General features: G+C 40.7%; 1 protein-coding gene across 1 annotated transcript in view; it reads left to right on the forward strand.

The window, feature by feature from the left end:
• Window positions 1-16565, forward strand: part of COL6A6 (collagen type VI alpha 6 chain) — a 113492-nt gene that overhangs the window by 24769 nt on the left and 72158 nt on the right. Inside the window, exons 8-17 of the mRNA XM_036760312.1 lie at window positions 2768-3111; window positions 3725-3803; window positions 7591-7745; window positions 10250-10342; window positions 11515-11568; window positions 13295-13366; window positions 13463-13489; window positions 13913-13957; window positions 14047-14100; window positions 14834-14896. Of these exons, the coding sequence (XP_036616207.1) occupies window positions 2768-3111; window positions 3725-3803; window positions 7591-7745; window positions 10250-10342; window positions 11515-11568; window positions 13295-13366; window positions 13463-13489; window positions 13913-13957; window positions 14047-14100; window positions 14834-14896 (986 nt within the window). The remainder of the gene's footprint in view (window positions 1-2767; window positions 3112-3724; window positions 3804-7590; window positions 7746-10249; window positions 10343-11514; window positions 11569-13294; window positions 13367-13462; window positions 13490-13912; window positions 13958-14046; window positions 14101-14833; window positions 14897-16565) is intronic.

Here is a 16565-nt window from a genome sequence, read left to right on the forward strand (position 1 = left end):
GATATTTATGCCCCATTGCCTGTATATCTTATTTCCTAGTTGCATGCAAAAAACTTTTTTTTGAACATCTTCTTTTAAAACTTTGAGTTCCAAATTCTCTTCTCTCTTGCCTCCCCACCCACCCTCCCTAAGAAGGCAAGCAATTCAACATAGGCCACATGTGTAACATTATGTAAAACCCTTCCACAATACTCATGTTGTGAAAGACTAACTATATTTTTCTCCATCCAATCCTATCTTCCTTTATTCAATTTTCTCCCTTGACCCTGTCCCTTTTCAAAAGTGTTTGCTTTTAATTACCTCCTCCCCCATCTGCCCCCCCTTCTGTCATCCTGCCTTTTTTATCTCCTTCCTCCTTCTTTCCTGTGGGGTAAGTACCCAATTGAATGTGTATGTTATTCCCTCCTCAGGTCACATCCGATGAGAGCAAGACTCACTCATTCCCCCTCACCTTCCCCTTCTTCCCTCCCAACACAACTGCTTTTTCTTGACACTTTTATGTGAGATAATTTACCCCATACTATCTCTCCCTTTCTCCCTCTCTCAATATAGTCCTCTCTCATCCCTTAATTTGATTTGATCTGATTTTTTTAGGTATCATCCCTTCATATTCAACTCACCCTGTGCCCTCTGTCTATATATATATTCCCTTCAGCTACCCTAATACTGAGGTCTCATGAATTATGCACATCATCTTTCCATGTAGGAATGTGAACAAAACAGTTCAACTTTAGAAAATCCCTTGTGATTTCTCTTTCTTGTTTACCTTTTCATGCTTCTCTTGATTCTTGTATTTGGAAGTCAGATTTTCTGTTCAGCTCTGGTCTTTTCACTGAGAAAGCTTGAAAGTCCTCTATTTTATTGAAAGTCTATATTTTGCCTTGGAGCATGATACTCAGTTTTGCTGGGTAGGTGATTCTAGGTTTTAATCCTAGCTCCGTTGACCTCCGGCATGTCATATTCCAAGCCCTTCCATCCCTTCATGTAGAACCTGTTAGATCTTGGGTTATTCTGATTGTTTTTCCACAATACTCAAATTGTTTCTTTCTGGCTGCTTGCAGTATTTTCTCCTTGATCTGGGAGATCTGGAATTTGGTGACAATATTCCTAGGAGATTTCTTCTTGGGATCTGTTTGAGGAGGCAATTGGTGGATTCTTTCAATTTCTATTTTACCCTGTGGCTCTAGAATATCTGGGCAGTTCTCCTTGACAATTTCTTGAAAAGTGATATCTAGGCTCTTTTTTGGATCATGGCTTTCAGGTAATCCAATAATTTTTAAATTATCTCTCCTGGATCTGTTTTCCAGGTCAGTGGTTTTTCCAATGAGATAGTTCACATTGTCTTCTACTTTTTCATTCCTTTGGTTCTGTTTTATACTATCTTGATTTCTCATAAAGTCACTAGCTTCCACTTGCTCCAATCTAATTTTTAAGGTAGTATTTTCGTCAGTGGCTTTTGGACCTCCTTTTCCATTTGGGTAATTCTGCCTTTCAAGGCATTCTTCTCCTCATTGGCTTTTTGGAGCTCTTTTACCATTTGAGTTAGTCTATTTTTAAGGTGTTATTTTCTTCAGTATTTTTTTGGGTCTCCTTTAGCAAGTCATTGACTTTTTTCATGGTTTTCTCCCATCATTCTCATTTCTCTTCCCAATTTTTCCTCTACTTCTCTAACTTGCTTTTCCAAATCCTTTTGGAGCTCTTCCATGGTCTGAGACCAGTTCATGTTTTCCTTGGAGGCTTTTGATGTAGGCTCTTTGACTTTGTTGACTTCTCCTGGCTGTATGTTTTGGTCTTCTTTGTCACCAAAGAAAGATTCCAAAGTCTGAGTCTGAATCTGAGTCTGTTTTTGCTGCCTGGCCATGTTCCCAGCCAACTACTTGACCCTTGAGTTTTTTGTCAGGGTATGACTGCTTGTAGAGTAGAGAGTACTTTGTCCCAAGCTTGAGGGGATGTGCTGTTGTTTTCAGAGCTATTTCTATACAGCAGGCTCTGCCACACCAGCATTCCTCCTCCCCCAAGAAGCACCAACCTGGACCAGACTCAGATCTCAAGCCAGCTCTGCACTGCTGCTCTGATCCACCACTTAATTCCTCCCACCAGGTGGGCCTGGGTCCAGAAGCAACTGCAGCTGTAGTTCTGTAGCTGCACCACCTCTGCTGCCGCTGGGGTGGTGGCTGAACCATGAAACTCCTTTCACTCTGTCCCTGCAGTTTTTCCCATTAACCTTCTCTATTGTCTTTGGTGTTTGTGGGTTGAGAAGTCTGGTAACTGCCACAGCTCACTGATTCAGGGTGCTAGGGCCTGTTCTGCCCAGCTCACGGTCTGGTTGGTCCGGGCGCAGGCCATGCTGGGCTCTGCCCTGCTCCGCTCCCAGCTCCATAGGCAATAGACCTTTACCCAGCGACCATCCAGGCTGTCCTGGGCTGGAGCCCTGCTTCCCTCTGCTATTTTGTGGGTTCTGCAGTTCTAGAATTTGTTCAGAGCCATTTTATCAGTGTTTGGAAGGTCCCGGGGTAGAGCCCTAGGCAAGTCCCTGCTTTCCAGCTGCCATCTTGGCTCCACCCCCAGAACGTGCATAAAAATTTTTTACATCTTCCTTTTGCATTACTGTATTTTCTCTTCTTTCTCCAATTTCTACTCTGTGTGCAGAGTAGAAATAAAAATCCAGTGATTGTTAGTAAAGGCCCCTTTAGCGGTGGTGAAGTATGGAGATGGAATTCCCATTCTATTTATGTTTTAATAAGAGACTTGTTTTCTCTGTGTCTAGGTTGTTTTGTGGATGTTGTTGTGGGCTTTGACATCTCATCTCAGCAGAAAGGACAGCCTTTATTTCAAGGTCAGGCTTGGATGGAGACTTATCTTCAGGATGTGTTACATGCCATCAGTTCCCTAAATGGGGTGAGCTGCGAGGTGGGATCCCAGACTCAGGTCAGTGTGGCCTTTCAAGTGACAAATGCTGTGGATAAATTTTCCCCCAAGTTTGAGATTTACAGTGAAAATATCCTGAACACCTTGAAGAATGTATTTGTCAAGGAGCCATCTCGCCTCAATGCCCCTTTCTTGAATTCGCTTTGGGATGCCTTCCAGAATAAATCTGCTACTCGAGGAAAGGTTGGTCTTGACTTGTTATTTGTTGGTTTGTGATCACAATCATGTTCTTCTTAACTAAATATAATTATCTATTGATGTCTTTTATTTTTTTATATCACTGTAATTTCCCCCAACCTCTTATCTATTCATCCTTCATTAGAGCTATTCTATTTAAAAACTAGTATTTTTGAAGACAAGAAAATAAAGAAATTGGCATAACTCATCAATACAGAAAAAGTCTAAAAATGGCTACAATGTACACCACTTGTGGACCTTCCACTTCTGCAAAGGGGAGAAGCAGAATTGTTTCCTCATATCTATTTGTTCTTTATAGTTTTCTAACACTCACTTTTAATTTTTTTACATTGCTTATATTTCCAGTCACTGTTTATATTGTTTTCTTGGCCCTGCTTACTTTCCTCTGCATTAGTTCATGTAAGTCTTCTCATGCTTCTTTGAATTCATCCCAGTCATCATTCCTTACCAGCACAGCAATATCCCATTACATATACATACCAGTTTGTTCAGCCATTCCCCAAGCAATGGGCGGCTGCTTTGTTTCCAGCTCTTTGCTATCATCGAAAGTGCCAGCTGGGCTCTTTTTACATATTTTACCTTTTAATTCCTTCTCCAGGTGCTGCTGTTATTTTCAGATGGGTTGGATGATGATGTTGAAATACTCGAATCAAAATCTGATCAGCTCCGAAAAGAAGGTAAAATTCAGTGACGTTAACCTTGAGAATTCAAAGATGCGCCCTCTGTCTACAGAAGTCTTTCCAGTGCACACACACGGCTCTTGATTTCATTGGTTTGTCCACTTCCGCTGACAGTTTGATGCAGAACAACCCAGGGGTCACTTAGAAGACTTTGGTTTATACCTTTCTCCTCTAAGAACACCTTTAACCATAGTAAACAGGTTCTCAAGATGTAGTCTGGGGACCCTTTCAGATCCATGAGATCCACCCAGAATGTCCGGGGATCAAAACTCTTATCATAATACTAAGATTTTTTTATTTCAAATACAGTAAATATCATTAGAGATAATTCATAGAAACAGGATCTCTTTGGGGCCCCCAATAATTTCTAAGTGTGTAAAGGGGCCCTGAAACCAAAATGTATGAGAACGGCTAAAGATTTGTGCTTTGTCTCGTGTTTCATATCTAACTTTTTTCTAGGTCTTTTATCTTAGAATGCGTCATTCCCGTGATTTTTGCCATCATTTAATAGGTTCCAATCCAGGATTTTTGCTTCCGAGTGATAACAGAATCACACAGAATGATTCTCCTAGATTTTATTAGAAGGGGCAACAGAGGCCAACCCTCTACCAGTTCAGTTAATTTTCATACATTATTTTGGCACTCTTACAATTTACCAAGGTTGCAAGTGTTGTGAGATGAGTTTTAATGCTGGCTCTCTATTCCTTCCACATTTGTAGATCATAAATGAACCCGTGGTTTTTAAAGAGCTGGCGACAAGCTGTTGACTTTGGCAACCAGTGGCAGATCTGATGTCACTGAAATTTCTTTCCTAAATATGAAACAAGAGAATAAAAATATAACCATTTCTTCTGGCTCTAGTTATAGTGGCAACAATCTTCCTTACCATCTTAGCTGGTGAAGACAATCTAGCCTTCTCTCTCTCTCTCTCTCTCTCTCTCTCTCTCTCTCTCTCTCCCTCTCTCCCTCTCCATATATATATATATATATATGTGTGTGTGTGTGTGTGTGTGTGTGTGTGTTTGCGCGCGTGAGCTCGCATATGCGTGTGTGTATGAAAGAGAGGGGGGCGGGGCAGGTGAGAGGGGTGAGGGAAGGAAGAGACAGGGAGAGGGAGAGAAACACAAGCCTCAGAGCTGGGAAGACCTGGGTTCAGGTTATCTCTCTGACAAATACTAGCACTGTGACCTTGGTTAAACCAGTTATCTTCTCAGTATTCTAGGAAGTTCTCTAAGATTGTATGGTGCAGAAAGATGCCAGACCGAATGGCTAGAGGCAGTCTCTTCACCTGAGAGTTCCCTGTATCAGTAAAGTCCTAGGTTAGGTGCCTCTCCTCTTTCTAGAGTAAAGTTGGCTTTTTATTTAGTTCTTTCTCTTCCTTTAAACCTTGCCTTCTTTATGACCTCTAGAAGCATTTCTTTATCCAGATTGAAGAGGCTGGACAGAATGTTTGGTCTCGGTATATGGTGGTATTTTCAGGATAGCAACAGATGGCTCTTGGTTTCCTTCCAGATGGAGACTTTTGATAGATGGTAGAAGGTGGATTCCTTCCAAGAAAGGCCTTTATGTAATTAGATTTGTAACATTAATCTAATTCCTTCCCATTCCCTTGGGGAAATTAGTAAATGTCTATCAATTGCAAAAGTTGGATTTTGATTATCTTGGTTCCTGCCAGAAATAGAGAAGTCTTTAGAAGGGAAGAATAGAGTCCACAAGGGTGTTCATTTGTGAGACCCTGAAGATGGAGTGTAGTCTTAATGTTACTTTCTCTTTTACCTTAAGAGATGTATTGTTTTCTTTGACCTTGGACTACTTAAGTCTCACCTCATCTTCCTGTTATTCAAACTTAAAACGTTGGCTGGCACTCTTCTGCCATGCTAATTCAGCATATGTTCTTTGGCTACTTTTCTTTACACACCCCCAATAAAGATAGCACAGATAATAAATCACAGGTCTCTTATCCCGTGAAGGCCCATCCAGATTTTATCTAGGGATTTAATGAAGATTGGCTTATTTGGAACAAGAAAAAGCTTGGAGGAGATAGTCCCTGATCACGACTGTAGCTTTTATAGTCTGGGCACTATGCCCTCCAGACCTCAGGGTGCTCCATCTGAACTGCTCACACAACCTAAGGACCCATGGAATCTTGCCATCTGCCCCACTGCTCCACTCTTAGGACTCCCAGATCTTTCTGTCCACCCTGCCAGTGAATTCTTTTATGTGGGTTTTCTTCACCTTAGACAGTGAACTCCTTGAGAGCACAGCTAACATTTACATAGCACTTACCGTGTGCCAGGCACCGCACAAAACACTTTACAATTATTATCTCACTTGAGCCTCACAACCCTGGGAAGTAGGTGCTGTTGTTATCCCTGTTTTACATTTGAGGACACTGAAGCAAACAGAGGTTAAGTGAATTGCCCAGGGTCACACAGCTATGGTAAATAGGTCACAGTTGAATTCAGATCTTCCCGATTCCAAATCTAGTGTCACCTTGCTGCCCAAGAAATCAAAGACCATTTTGATTTTCTATCTGTATCCCCAGGGTTTAGCATCAAGCTTGGCTCATAATAAGCACTTAATACATTCTTTCCCAATTCATTTATTCATCTATCCGTGTTGCTTTATATTTACAATGTGAGTCTGTGCTCTGTGCCCTACATTCAAAATCTGTGTTCCTCTTTTGTTCTCCCAGTTTTTTGGACCTCTTTTCTTTCTCAACCATTTTTAAAGAGCTAAAAGCATCTCCAGATCTTCTGTGTTTTGAGATGCTCAGATGCTTCCACACCCATCCCTCAAAGAAGTTGTTCCTGATAAAGGCTACAGAGCCATTTTGTGTGTCTTGTTATCACTTCCTCTGTTCACATAATCTTTGTGCTTTTTGCAACCTCTGGAATTTCTCAGGAAAAACAAGCCTAGAAAGACAATCTTTCATTGATAAAATAAATCAGAGGAGCATACCTTTTCCAAATTGTAAAACTCAAGTTGAAGAAACATTGTCTTTCATTTTCTTGCCAAACCTCTCCCTTTAGTACCAGTCTGTGGTTACCTCACTTCACATGCCTGATGACCCATGACCTCTCAACATGGCTTTTCTGCTCCAGTCTCAGTGGTGTGTCTGTCATGACTTGCCCCCTCTACCACTACACCCTTTGCGTGTTACTCTCAACTTCCTCTTTTTCATGTCTTCGTATTCTTAAAAATACTTCTCAAGTCCCCTTATCTCAAGCATATATCACGCCATAGCTAACACTTCCTGGTTCTTCTGCACCCTGTGGTACTTCTTATATAACTCAGCTTGTAATGCATTAATTGGAACTTCTTCATATGTTCTGAAACAAGGATTTTTAATAGTTTCATGTTTGATTATTCTCTTTCCAACGAGATTATAATGTCTGGGAAGAGTTAATTAGAAGACTTCTAAATCCATGGATTCACCCATGGCACTGTGTGCACAGTAGGCACTCCATGAATCATGTTGACTGACAAACTTTGACCTTCAAGCCTTTAGGGAGCTGAAAGTTCCATTGAGCCTCTCCAGTGGTGCCTACCTAATCATTTTGCAGAAATTTAATTCAAGTATCATCTTATTATGGAATTAGTACTTGTCAATTATAGCCTATGCTGGAGGAAAAAAAAATCCTGACATGGAGAATTAGCTGAGAGCTTCATTGCATAATTGTGACTCATAGCACTCTCCCTGGAATAATAATTTTAATATATATGCAAAAGCATCATGTTAACTGAAACAATTTCTTAAAGAACTATAAACTCTGTTGAATAGGGCTCAACGCTCTCATAACCATTGCTCTGGAAGAAACTTCTGATGCAAATGACCTAGCTGACCTTCCGTACATTGAATTTGGGAAAGGATTTGATTATAGGACTCAGTTAACAATTGGAATGAGAGATTTGGGAAGCAGGCTATCAAAATATCTGGTAAGTGATCTGGAGAAAGGCTAGCAACTTGAAGTTATATCTTGCTGTTCTTCACATTTATTTCTTATGATCATCTAAAAAGTCCCACTCTGATTATTCACTGCAGTTGGAAAGGTTGACCCTACACTTTTGAAGGTTATATCAGGGGAAGTCAAGCCTAGGTTCTGCCAAATGGAAAGGGCTTCCACCTTGGGCCTCTTTGCTAAATTCTGAGAGCCTCATCACCTTATGGCTCCAGATGGTGGATTTTTTTAGTCATGATAGCTTTGGGAGCTCATCTACAATGTATAAGAGGGATTCTCACCTGTGTTGTAGGGGGAACACTTATCACTGGATTCACAGGTGATTGAGGTAGTAGTAGTAATAACTAAAAATGATTACTGGCATATAGTGTATAAGGTTTGCAAAGCAAACGTTATGTTAACTTACTTGATTGAAGTAAATTTATCTGAAATAGTTTTACTCATTTGGACAGACTAGTCCCTTTGAATTAGTGAAGCGTCCCAATGAGAGAACATGGTTAAAAATACATAGTTTGATTTCTTTTAAGTACATGTTATAATTTTAATTTACAAATCCAAATCTTGGCTGGTGGTGACATTATTTTAATGAGCTGATAAATAGTTTTGTTTTAGCAATTGGCACATAAAAGCAATTACTTTCTGATGCAGTAGCTAATGCTATATTGCAGTAACCTTATATGTATATGAGGGCATTTCTAAATTGTTTTAAAATAAATCATCTTAAATAGGTGAATATTCTCATTATAATTTTTTGTGCTTGACATTTCGTTAGCAAGCCTCATTTTCATTAAAAAAAAGATCCAAATTCCAAGTTAATCAAATCTGAATCAATGAAATTACCTTAATATCTGTCTTCCAAAGCAAAGGTGGATAAACAAAAGGAAGCCCAAAAGAATGAGACCCCACAGTGGAGAATTTTCAGGATCTATTTTTGTCACTATTCAGTTTTTAATGGGTTCTGTTTTTGCCATGCCTTTGAAAAATCTTAATTAATAAGACCAGGAGCTGATAATTTATGCTTCTGAATAAAAAGTCAAGCCAAGTTTTCAATATAATGCAGATGAAAAGGAAGCACTTTGTTTATGATAATCAGCATAGGTACACATGGGCATAGGTTTACAGCTGGAAGAGACCTCAGAAATTACCCAGGGCCCCCTTCACCTGATAGATGAAGAAAATGTGGCCCTGAGAAGGTGACATTTCCAAGGTCCCACAGATAGCAAAAGGAAGTGCTAGGATTTAAACCCAAGCTTTCTAGCTCCTACTCTGGACTTCTTCCCATTACCCAAGGACATCTCCCACAGAGAGCCTTTGCACAAAAATGAGTTCATCAACTCAAAGAAAAATTGGCATGGGGACATAGAAAGTGAAGGCCCCACTTAGTTTATTTACTGAATATTTCCCATTTTAAAATTTTAATTATTTCAAAAACTTTGTTACTTCTTTAAACATTTCTAAAGATGAATAAGAATGTCACAGTATGAGAAGGCACAAAGTATTTTAAGACTATCTGCTCAGTAGGCATTTGGAAAAAATGCTCAGTAGTTGAGGATCCAAGATTTCAATTGCCTGCACATTTAATCTTTGGATACCAGAATGTGACTGGGAACTTTGGGCCATAAAGATCGAGATTGCTATGCTTATTTTCTCACACATACACATATACACGTGCATTAGTCACATATTATTATATATAATATATGACACACATATGTTATATATAATATATTTTATATACACACAATGTATTTTATACATTGTCACTTCACCCTCCCCCCCAAAAAAAACCAGTCTGGGTGTGTAACTGATTGATGATTCTGCCATTCTTGAGCTGACATAATATTCTGGTCATGTTTACTTCTGCTGTGCCTTCTCTCTAGTGTTAAACTGAATAATGTCAGGTTTTGTAATTCCGCTATAAAGGCCAAGTTACTGCAGAAGAGCTGTACCAACTGAGAGGAAAAAAATGTGCCTTTATTTATCAAAGAAGGATTATTTTGTTATAGAGTCTTTTTGAATGGCTAAATAAAAATCATCAGTCTGCACAGGTAAAAAAAAATATGAATGAAGTAGGATGGAAAGTGATAGGTTACATGCCATTTGCTACCTATCTGACCTTAGACAAACCATTGAACCTTTCTAGGCATTGATGGCCTCTGGGGTCCCTTCTGTGACCTTTGCTTCAGTTCAGCAATCCTTAAAATGGTGGTAGAAACGAAAGAACACATTTTTAAGTCTTTATCATCTGCCAAATGAAAGATGCAAAATGAGAAGCGTGTTCGCCTGGAACCGCTTGATTTCATGGAATGTCCTATGAATGTTCTCTCCTTCTGGAACGCTGTCATTGTGATTGTGTGGGAGACATCTGAGTCACTTGGACCAAGGCGCCATAAGAGCAATTCGAAAGACAGGGTCACACACACGCGCGCGTGCACACACACACACACACACACACACACACACTTTTCTGTTTTGTTCCAGGCCAATGTTGCTGAAAGGACGTGCTGCTGTCTGCTTTGCAAGTGTTCTGGAGGAGACGGTGCCATTGGAGAACCAGGAACGCCAGGGAAGAAGGTAGATTAGTTCACATGTACCCTCTGCTACATGTAGAATGGATTTATCCTCCGGGGGAAAATGGCAGCTGTGAGCTTATTAGTAGTAGGGTGGTTACTTTATATGCCCTGGCCGTCATTTACCATGCTTCCAGTTTCATATTTTAAATTGGCTGCGCCTGCATTTTCTATGATAAAATAGCCCTTGATATCCTGAAGGAGTCATGCTTTTGTGTACATGATATACATAGATATAGATAGACAATAATCTATAGCTATCTCGATCTTAGATGAATGGATCAGTCTCTGACTCTCCATGACCCCATTTGGGTTTTATTGGCAAAGATACTAGAGTGGTTGGTCATTTCCTTTTCCAGCTCTTTTGACAGTTGAGGAAACTGAGGCAAGCAGGGTGAAGTGACTTTCCTGGGTCACATAGCTAGGAAGTGACTGAGGCCAGATTTGAACTCAGGAAGATGAGTCTTTCTCACTCCAGGCCTGGGCTGTGTTCACTGTGCCACCTGGCCACTCCGTAATAGCTCACAATATATAACCATAGGACAGTGGAGCTTATGAATGCGCTCCATAGTGATTTTTTGTGTTTAGGTATGGATACATCTATTTTCAAGGTTTTACAGCTGTCTCTGTTTTGTAATTCCCAACTCGACATGGGTGTGTCTGTGCAGCAAGTTTTCATCCAGCAGGATTTTCTTCCCAGGACTCAAAAAGTGGAAGCAGTTTTTTTAAAAGAAAGCAAAAGTTTATATGATCTGCTTACACCAAGTATAACATGGTGAAAAAAAATTTTGGAGACCGATGAGAGAACATTGTTTTCCTCCCTAGGAAAGAGGAATGTTCCCCAATTGTGTTACCATGTTTCTTTAGAAAAGAAGTCCAGAGTTGTATGGAAGAAAAGCATAGATTTCCCTGCCCCATTCACTTGTATTGATGTAGCCCAACTGTGAAAAAGTGAATCGTGAAGGAACCATGAAACAAACTTACATTTTTTCCAAGACTTTGCTAGTCTGTGTAAAGTCAAAACCAGTAAGACTGAGGAACTTTCCTTAGGAAACTTTATATTTTCATTTGCAAAGCTGTGCCTGGCACATAGTAGGTAGGTAGCTAATAAATGCTCAGTGCCGTGTTGACTTGACCTGAGAAGCGCTCACATTCCTTTTTCTTTTTTGTTTTCAGGGACCTCCAGGTATTAAAGGCAGCGAAGGCTACCTGGGAGAAGAAGGTGCCCCTGTAAGTGAACACTTTTTAACTTTCCTTTCTATTAAAAATATTACTACTGGACAAATGTGGTATTGCTTGGACCAGTTCAGAAGATTGCTTCTGAACAAAGAAATACACAAGGTCCCTTTGCTCCTTTTTGATGCAAGGAAAATAGTCCAATAGGAAAGGATTTTTGTTGTCTTCATGCTTATTCTGAAGTCTTCCTTTATTCCCCTTTGTGATTTGCTGAGAAGAATCATCACTGGAGAATCTAGAAGTAGAGAATGTGAGGCTTAGAAATTGAAGGTGACTTCATGTTTAATGGCAGCAGAGCATGTTGGACCAGAGATGGGAAAAGATCCCAGAGCCTTCATGCCCTCTGGTTTCTAGAAAAATCTTTCCATTGCATGCTCCCCTTGACCAGCAGGGCCCCAAACCTCATTTCCCTTTTCTCCCTGTCATCCCCCATCCCATTCTTCCCAGATGAGTCCACGCAATCACATTCTTTCATCTAATGTGTAATCTGAAGTTTTCCTGCTAAGCCACATGCTTTGAATAAAATATTCATTCTTCTTATCTCCTCTATCTCCATCTACTGCCATGTGCTATAACGTCAGTCATTCAGTCAGTCAGCATTTATTAAGTGCTTCTTGTGTGCTAGGCACTGTGCTAAGCACTGAAATGAGATAGAAAGGGAACTGAACATGGATTCACAAGACTTGAATTCAGATCCCCGCTCTGTGTGACCTTGGGCACTATTTTACCTCTCTCTGCCTCAGCCTCCTGGTCAGCAAAATGAGGAGTTAGATTACCTCTAAGAGCCTCTCTAGCTCCAGATTTCTTACCTAATTAATTCTACCTCATCCCAACTCAGCCTCTGGTCCTGATGACTTCTCTTTCAAACACACCCCCCACAATGGTGGACTTCAGCTCCTTGGCTCCTGCACATGTAAACACTACTTCATTTAATGTATGTGCCTTTCATGATTTGGATGCATTTATATCCCTGTCCTCATCAGATATATTTATCTTAGATCAGAAATTTTTAGACAGTTTCATTTAAGATTCATTCGCATCCCACACCCGGGCGACAGACAGATGGCTATAAAATAAAGATTTTTATGATGGTACCTCTAGTTTCCTATTCCCTTCCTCTTAACTGTGGAGCCCAGATTATAAACCTTCAAAGACAGTTGTAGTTATTCTTCTAGCATTGTGGTTCTTAGGATCCTTTTATGTTTTTAAAAATTATCAGGAATTCTCCCCCCCCCACACACACACAAGGAGGTTTTGTTTATATGGGTTATATCAATTGAATTGTTAGAAATATTAGATTTAAAACATTAATTTAATAAATTTTGACCTCATGAGCCCCTTGAGAAATCCCAGGAGTCCTAAGACCATCATTTGTAGAACACTGTTATAGTAAGTAATTTGTCAACCTTCCCAAGGAGAATTCCTTATTTATTATTTGCTTGTTTTTCTATCATGTACAACTCTTTGTGACCTCATTTGGGGTTTTCTTACTGGAGTGGTTTGCCATTTCCTTCTCCAGCTCTTTTTACAAATGAGGAAACTGAGGCAGGTTCAGTGACTTGCCCAGGGTCACACAGCTAGTAAGTGTCTGAGGCTGGATTTGAATTCAAGAAGAGGAGTCTTCCTGACTCCAGGCCTGGCACTGAATCCACTGTGCCACCTAGCTGTCTCCAAATTCCATATTGGAGCATTGAATATAAAGAGTGTGTTCTTTACTCAGGGAGAAAGAGGATCCCCTGGACCAATGGGAGAAGGAGGCACAAAAGGATGCTCTGGGAGCAAAGGTCCCAAGGTAACTAGATTTTGAAGTCATTGAGAAATATTTGCATATGGTATTATAACATTTCCTTAAACTTAATCTCTATTTTTATTTTGTCATTTTTTTCAGGGAAACAGGGGACTCAGTGGAGAGGAGGTACAGTATCAAGGTTCATTGAAATATAGAGGGAAGCAGAGATGATTTTAAAATGACCCGCCCCATTCCAGCTAGCAGGGTCACGCATCTGAGTTAGGAATGGAACATCTCTTTTTTTCACTGTCATTGTGTTCTATTTGGTCCTTCCTTTGATACCATGTAATTTTATTTTCTCCATCAGACATTTCAATTCCTTAGTCCTTTTTATTTTTTATAGCTTAACAATAGCCTATAGAAATATTTATGGAAGGAATGTGTGTGTGTATCATGTGTGTCTACACCACTACTACTACTACTACTGCTGCTGCTGCTGTTTCTACTACTAGTACTTCTACTGCTGCTGCTGCTGCTGCTGGCTGATGTCTGGCTTCATTACACTTAGGCATGAGGGGCTTTGTAACCTGGATAACTCTGCATTTTCAGGGAGAAGTTGGGGAACTCGGGATTGATGGAATCAATGGAGAACAGGTAAAGCCGTCCTCTCACGTGGAAAGCTTAGAGCTTCAGAGGCCTCTTGCTGAGGAAAGAGAGACTTTTTATCTTTTTTTTCTTATTAGGGCGATGGTGGTCTTCCTGGAACGAAAGGAGAAAAAGGAGATGAAGGTTCCCAGGTGATGTTTTAGGATACTTGCTCTTTGGGGGTTTAAATTCAAAAGCAGAAAATAAGGAGACTTTTCTAGAAGTCTACACTTGGAATCAGGTATAACCTGGCCAATAAAAAACCCCTCTTTGGCTGTAGCTTTCTCAAGGAAAAGTTCCTCCGTCTCATAAAACGCAATCTTTAGTGCCCTCTGAGATAACTGAAATTCTACAGTTAGAGAGGCATTCTTTTAGAAGGCGCAAGACTAGTGCAGCATTTGGAGTCAAAGATCCTGGGTTCAAATTCTGCCTCTGGCACTGACAACCCCGTGGGACCTTGGGCAAGTCATTCCATGTCTCCGGGACTCAACTTCCCTCATGTGTAAATGTCAAGAGTCGGACTAGAGTCAGGCGTCCTCTGGGAGAGGAGTACATCCAATTCCTGTTTTGTCTGACATTTACACCTTAGTGTAAATTAGTTTGAGACCTCCTTCTGAGAACAAATTTGGGAAGAAGAAAGGCAGGGAGAGAGCAGAAGTATCAGGGGAACGTGTGGAGCTGGAGGCATGGGCAGAAGAGTGGGGGAAGGGACCATCAGGTGGGACTAGAAGAGCAAGCTGAAGAACCAGAAGACAGTCTTAATTCCAAAACCAGTTTACTTGAATAGAATAAAAAATGATTGTGAAAGGTTTTTCCAACTTAAATTTTAATATCTTAGAAGAAAAATTCTATCCATATTATAATATAGAACCCTATTCTTTTTAGGGCAACCCTGGGAAGAAAGGACCACCGGGTGACAGTGGTGGAAGAGGATTGCGAGGGGATCCTGTAAGTTTCTTTGATTGTGTTAACTCAGATCACAGGAATAAAACGGGTATTCATTAAGCACCAACTCTATACCAGGCATTTTATTAAGTGCTAGAGATAATAATACAAAAATGAAAACAGGCCTTACCTTTAAAGGAGGATGTTATGGTTATATATATGTGTATGTGCACATACATAGAAATATACATTCACAATGTGCATATACACACATATATGCACATAGTATAGACACATATATCTACGTAATATATTTGTGTGTAATATATACAAAATGAATGCAAAGTACTTGGAGGCTGGAGGAAGACACCAGGAGCTGGGTGGGGGGAAGGCAGCAGGAAAAACTTGATGCGGAGAGTAGAATGTGAGCAACCTCTTGAAGGAAGCTGAGATGGAGAGGAAAGAGAACATTGCAGATGTGGAGGACACCCAGTGCAGAGATGGCGGTCATGTATGGTATAGCTGGGCCACAGAGTCCAAGGAAGGTAGTGGAGGGGAAGAAGAGTGGAAAGGTAGGAAGGAGTCAGGCTGTGACTCCAGAGATTTAAGTATCAAGTTTCTATTTGTCCCTAGAGGTTACGCAGGCTTGTGGGAGATGGATCAGTGGGAATCGGTTTGAAGCTGGGAGACCACTTAGGAAGCTGTGGCACTAGCTCAGGTGATGAGGACCAGGACCACAGCGGTAGCTGTGTGACTCTCCATTGGAAGGCTGAACATGAGGCCAACGGCCTCCAGGCCAAGCTCTCATTGGTCAGAAATGCCGTAATCTGAGCCTTTCTGCACAGGGTGGTCGGACCACCAAAATCTGAGTTGCGTGAATTGGGAAGCTCTCACTGGGTGATTTGGCATCATACCTGGAGGGTATTCCATCAATGTAGGCAGACCTTTGTGCATCCTAGGATCTATCATTCACATCCCTTCCAGGGAATATTGTAGCAGAAGTCACTTTCTTTTGGAAGTGCTGGAGCTGGCAAGAGATCAGTGTCCCAACATCTGGCATGAGAGAGTATGCAGCACTTCCCTGATGTAAGCAAGGGTACATGGAGGACGAGGCCCTGGCAAGAAGCCTGTCCTGCCCAGGTGAAAACCTGGGCCAAGTTACTGCCAGTCTGAGCAGATGTATGATACGGGACGTTAGCATGGGGGGATCAGAGACTTATGTATTAAGCGTATTATGGGAGTGAGTCCTTATTATGGGAGTGAATTATACACCCACATATATATATATACATATATATATATATACATATACATATACACACACACACACACACACAAATATTAACCAAGAAATGATTGTTTGATTACCTTTCTTGGAAAGGCACGAATAATATTGTCTATATGTTTTATATATCTTTTATGTATTTATGCTTTTGGAAAAGTTATCACTAAAATTCATATGGTGACTTTTTAAGGAGGAGCCCAGATTGCTGACTCCATGGAATCCAAAGCCATGTTTCTCTGGTTTTTATGAGCTCTCTCCACTAAGTAGGACTCAGCCCAACTTCATCAAGTGCCTCCAGGCTTAGAAGTTATCATCATAATTTTTTTAAGTGCAGAGTAGGTACAGATATTGTGCTGAGCGCTGTTGATGCAGAGTTGGAAGGCACCATCAGGGAGCTTAGGGCCTCCCTGGGGAGACACGGCCTAAAGGAACATGCGAGGACGAGAT

The sequence above is a fragment of the Trichosurus vulpecula genome, chromosome 5 (assembly GCF_011100635.1).
Source record: "Trichosurus vulpecula isolate mTriVul1 chromosome 5, mTriVul1.pri, whole genome shotgun sequence".
NCBI lineage: Eukaryota > Metazoa > Chordata > Mammalia > Diprotodontia > Phalangeridae > Trichosurus > Trichosurus vulpecula.